The following is a 6000-nucleotide window of genomic DNA, read 5'->3' as shown; positions in this document are numbered from 1 at the left end:
CATATCAGTGAAATTATTTTAATACTAATTAAATACACTATTTACATCCTTTTATGTATGACATTGTCTTTAACCTATGACCAGGCAGATTAACTGTATTATAAAATTTCTTACAATACAGGAAAACAGAGTAATTTGTTGTTTGGCAAGTGTGAACTTTGTTGTTTTTGCTATTTTTTTAACAGCTATGGTAAGGTATCATTGATATATAATAATTTGCACATATTTGATTAGTTCTGAAAAATGTATATACGTGTGAAACCACCATCACTCTGTTTTCATTTAGGTTATAGTTCAAATCTTTAACGCCATGTAGTTAGTATTAGAGTGGCCTCCAGCAAATGCTTTAACTCCCAATTTAGCAGTTTATTTAACTGAATACTGGAGATAATATCGGTATTTTCCTCATAAGTTTATTGAAATGAATAAATAAGTTACATGCAAAGTGCTTGACAAATAATAAGCGTATACTAACTTATGGACTCATTTAACTAAGTAGTTAATACACAAAAGCTGTTTAAAATATTTTTATTTGATTTTGCTATTGTTTTATAATAGGGTCAAAAATTTAAGAACTTTTGTGGACCAGGCAGATAATTTAAATCTGTTAGAACCAGTCAGGTATAAGACAAACAGGAGAATTGTAAGAACAATAGGGAATTAACAGAATGGATACCCCATGTAAAATCATTCAAATTACACACACACATACACACACACACAAATAGTGTTGGATTTACACAACAAATCTGCAGGTTTACAGGTTGCATTTAGCCTTTAGGATGCAAATTTATGACCCCAGCAGTGTGAAGTAGGAGAAGGAGCTTTCTTAGGGAATTGACATGATCTGATTTATATTCTGCAAATGAAGCTGATTCTGGCTGTGGTGAGTAGAATGAATTGGGAGAGGGAACAAGCAGAAAAGCTGAAGACCTGATTTAGAAGACTGTTATAATAATTCACATAAGGAAATATGTTGCTTTGGAATACACTCATAGCAGAGATGAGGAGAAGTGGATGGATTTGAGACGTGCTTTGGAGGTAGAAAAAACAACATTTTGCATTTCCATATAAAAGACCTCGAATTTTCTTTTTAAAGTCACTTAAAAATGTAGTGAAATGGTTAACCTATTTTTCCTTCTGACTACAATTCTTTGATTCTCCTGATATTCCTTTTATGTGACTTTGTTTAATATTAGGGGGTCGTTTTATGTTCTTACACAGAGAAGTTGGCCTGCTGCCAACTGGGCTGGCTCACAGAGTTTCAGTTTCGTTTCTGTGAATTACCAGTCTCAAGTTTGCTGAAGAATTTTTGGTCCCATTTTGCGCCTGCCTAGCTGCTCAAAAAGCAGTTACTTTCAGCTCCCACCCTTGTACAGATTCTACAAACAGGTAAATGGCTTGTTACTTTCCATTGTTTCCTTGCTACTTGCAAACAGTAGAATCTTTTTTCCTTTGAGTTAAAAAAGTCGTTTAGAATTAAAACTAGCTAACGCTTTTTTCTTGCTGTCTGTTCACTCTAAGCCATTTCCTACGTAATGTAAATAAGAGACATAATAAATGCAAGTTTTGTATGACAGTACATATCATCTGTTTTTCAATATCTAATAGAAAATATATTTGATTTTCCACTAGATTGAAAAGTATGGCAGTGACAACTCATTTGACATGGATGCAACAAAAGAGACTGGGAAACTGTTTCGGAGAAAAGCAGTTTAGCCTTCTCTATAAGGCTACTGTCCATGCATTCTCTACTGAATCTTTACTTGAGAAATGCAGTAATCAAGGACCTACCATAACAGTGGCTTATAGGGAAAATTATGTTGTTGGGGCTTATATTCAAGAGAATTACCACAGTCATCGGAAATATTCCATTATCCTTTTTGCATTTCAAGACACTCAAAATTCAGAATTTGAAGTAAGATTGTTTGAATTCCATGAATTTGTATACATACGGAATAATACCATAATCTACGGCGATGGTTTACTCAATATCGATCTACGTAGAAAACAGCTTTCTGTGAGCCTTGCTGCAAATGAAAACCTTGGACTACCTGACTCATCTAATACTACTATTACGGAGTGTGAGGTTTTTCGATGTGAAGGTAGGTTTAATCAGATAAGTCTATATAGAATTCTGCATGTTTTAGTGGGTTTAAGCTGACTCATGTCTTTAAGGAATCATGTTTAAAACTTTAACTTTCTTTCTGACTTTTTCACTTGTTCCATCTCCAGATGACCCAGACTGAAACCTTATCACAAATATATATCGTCACAGTAATATATATAATATATATATAGAGAGAGAGAGGTGAGAAATGTGCTGAAAAATTTCATGTGCCAATTTAACTAGGTTTATGGTGTCCAATTGCTTAGTCAAACATTGGCCTGTTTTTACTATAAGGTATTTCATATAATTGCATTATATGAAATATATAATTGCATTATAATCAGATGATTGCATGTACATTCAGTGAAGGAGCTTGTCCTCAGGAATGTGGATGGTTTCCTCACCTAATCAGTTGGAGGTATTATAACCTAGAACTGAGGGTTTTTGAGGTCAAAGAAAAATTTCTACCTGAACTTCAGCCTTGGCTCTTGCCAGAATTTCTAGCCAGCACACTTCCCCTGGGGGATTTGGAGTAAGGACTTCAGCACCACTTTTTTTTTTTTGCATGGACAGTCACCAGGAATCGAGCCTGGGTCTCTGACATGGCAGGCGAGAATTCTGCCACTGAGCCACCATCACACTACCATTTAGCACCCCTTTTATTAAAAGTTTCCACCCTTCAGCCTGTCCTAAAGAGTTTGGAATTGGCAGCTCCCATGATGCATGAGTCAATTCCTTATAAAAAAAATCTCTTCAAATATATGTGTGTGTGTGTGTGTGTGTGTGTGTGTTTGGATACCTTTATGTGTTTGTGTGTGTGTGTATACATATGTCCTGTTGGTGCTGTTTCTCTGAAGATCATGGACTATTGCCAGGGAGGAAAAGGAGAGAGGGAAGAAGGAAAGAAGAGAAGGTGGGAGCATGGGGAAGAAGGAGTGAGGGAGAGAGAGGAAGAAAAGGAAGTGAGACAAGTAAAGCTGAAAATTGCAAGAATCTTGGAAAAAAGCCAGGGCTTGAACTTCTCCTTATTATTGAACTTCTCCTGGTTACTTCTGCTGCAGTTTCTCATTGTTTCAAAAGACGATAACTAATTCACTTGTTTTTCTAACAGAGGGCAAGTTATTTCCAATTTTTGCTTTAATATCTCTATACGTATAACTTTATAAACAAAAACACCTGTTTATGTAAGTTAAATTGCTGCTTAAAGATGATATATATTTGCATTTTGATACACACCTTTCAAAAGCTTCAGTGGTCTATATAATACCAACAGTGTCATAGAAATGCCTTTTCCAATGTCTTTGCCTATGTTTAATATTGTCAAAAATTAGATTATTACCAATCTGATAGTCAAAAGGTGGTTTCTCATTTTCTGGTTGCTTTATCACTGAACACAAACAAGTCCTTGCGTATTGTCCAGTTTCATTTCTCTTTGTGAAAAACTTGTTTGTATCTCCATATTTAAATGAAAGGCTACTGTGAGCAATATTCCCCACGTATTTGCATATTCCACACTATTTGCCTGTGGCCTTTATACTTGCATGACTATCAGAGTACTTAATCCTTGTATGATGCTATATTTCTTTGGGGTTTTGTAATATTTCCACAATATTGGGTGGCTGCAAAGCTGCTATTTATGTACGTACGTATGCATGTTTTCCCATGTGAAGAATTTGATCTTTCTTCCTGACTGTCCAAAACATTTTTTTTTTCCTTTTCAAACTTAACCATTGGAGACATGGTAAATTTACTAGGATATCTCCTGATGTTGACCATCCTGGATCAATTTTCCTTGAGAAATAACATGTCTCTTAATGTGTAGACTTTAGCTGTCTTTTATTTCAGATATATTTATGATTTTTCTGTCTAATATTGGCATATCTCAGTGCATGTTTCTTGATCTTCCCATGGATGTCAGTTTATTTGCTGAATATCCATAACTCTATTCCATATCCCTCATTTTCTCCCTATTTTTTTAAGTAAACTTTTTATTGAAGCTGTGGTGCTGTGAAGCTGTAGGTACCTCAGAAAAGCATGTTCTTGTATCTAATCCATTCTTGTGTGATACCCATAGCAAGTTGGTTTTTTTGATGTGCTTACTTCAGTTAAGTTTTGTTCTGTCTCATTCAGGATGAATCTTAATCCTATTACTGGCATCTTTTATAAGAGGATGAAATTCAACATGGCATGAATTTCCATGGCAAAAAGCCATGGAAACAAGAAGCTGAAAGCAATGAAATCTGGAAGTGAAGGAAGAGACTAGCAGATGGCACTGTGTGCCTTGCCATGTTGGCAGAGGGGCCAAGGATTGCTAGTAGCCAGTCTTCAGGAAGAAAATATTGCCTTAATGATGCCTTAAGTAGGACATTTTTGGACTCCAGCCATGAGCAAATGAATTCCCATTGTTTAAGCCAAACTATCTCACGGTATTTGCTAGAGCAGTCTTAGAGACTAAAACAGAAGTAGAACACATACAGAGAAGTGCACAGTTAATAATGTAACTAATGACAAACATTTTCAAATTGAACATAACCTCTATACAAGTAAAGAAAGATTATTTCCTTCCTTTCAGAAGGCTCCTTTTAGACTCTTCCCCATGATTACTAACCAAAAATAGCCATTCATCTGTCTTGTATCAACATGAATTTTTACAATTTTGCAATTTCATATAGATAGATAGCACAAATGAGAATATGTGCTTAATTGTGCCTGGCCTTTTTCATTCAATATTATGTTTATGATATTGAGACAGGACAAGGGATTAGATTATAAAATCCCATAAGCAATTTTACCAAATATCAATAATTTCAAGAATAAAGGCATACCAACATTGCAGATATGTGTTAGCTCTACAAATGATTCGCCCCACCTCCACCCCCATAAAAAAGAATAAAGACAATCCAAAATCTCAGAGAAAGCAGAAAGAGTACCAGGGTATTTGGCATCGCTCCCCAGAGCCTTCTTTTCCATATTGAACGTAGCCTTCCTGGCTCAAAACAACAAGCAGTGTTTGGGTTATCTTCAATACTGGAAAGTGGTTAGATTTACAGAACAAATTAATTTTATAGCTTTGCTGACATGACATTTTCCAGAAAGCAGTGCCTCGTTATTCTGTAGAATCTGGGTTTATTTACTATAAGGAATTCTTAACCATGGACAACCTGTCAGGATGTTCTAGAGATAAGTTCTCTTCCTTGTGGCAAATATCTTTAATCTGTTTACCAGAAGGCACAGTTATTCACACATTTATAAAGAAACTAGACTGGATCACCTGTCTTCTTCCTTTCCCTGAGAGTACTGTCAATAATGTGAGGGAATGGGTTATAAGCCACCTGCTTTAACTTCTTCCACCCTAGTGATTCATTCATATTACAGAATGCGGCAGTAATTTTGTTCCTTTTCATTTTCATACAGTATTTCATTGTATGGATACATCACATATTTTTAATCTGATCACTATTGATGGACATTTAGGATTTCCTATTTGGAGCTACTATAAATAATGTTTTAATAAATATTCTTTATATGTCTTTTGGTTCACACATATTTTTTGAAAAATATATATGAGTGAAATTCCTGGGTTGTAGGATATACGTATGTTCAGCTTCAATAGATACTGTCAACATTTTCAAAAATAGTTGTACTATTTTCTCTATCACAAGTAATAGATAAGAGTTTTCATCACTACATCTTCTACAACGCTTATTTAATGTCAGTTTGAAAATATGTAGCCATTCTACACTGTGAGTTTTGGTATGGCATTTTGTGGACTGGCTTCCTTTGAATAGAGTAGTTAGTGGTTTACTTATATTACATTAAGAAATTATCAATTACTGTATTAATTTATATTTTCCAGTTTTTGAAATTTGTCTTCATAATTTTATTGATTG

At 34.9% G+C, this 6000-nt stretch overlaps 1 protein-coding gene across 1 annotated transcript in view; it reads left to right on the top strand.

The window, feature by feature from the left end:
- The first annotated feature begins 311 nt into the window (after positions 1-311).
- IFI44 (interferon induced protein 44) overlaps positions 312-6000 on the top strand; it is a 25326-nt gene continuing 19637 nt past the window's right edge. The window contains exons 1-2 of the mRNA XM_077120513.1: positions 312-1392; positions 1636-2105. Coding sequence (XP_076976628.1) covers positions 1646-2105 — 460 coding nt within the window. The 5' untranslated portion in view covers positions 312-1392; positions 1636-1645. The remainder of the gene's footprint in view (positions 1393-1635; positions 2106-6000) is intronic.

This window comes from Tamandua tetradactyla, chromosome 11 (assembly GCF_023851605.1).
Source record: "Tamandua tetradactyla isolate mTamTet1 chromosome 11, mTamTet1.pri, whole genome shotgun sequence".
Taxonomy (NCBI): Eukaryota; Metazoa; Chordata; class Mammalia; order Pilosa; family Myrmecophagidae; genus Tamandua; species Tamandua tetradactyla.
This window is presented reverse-complemented; position numbering and strand designations above follow the sequence as displayed.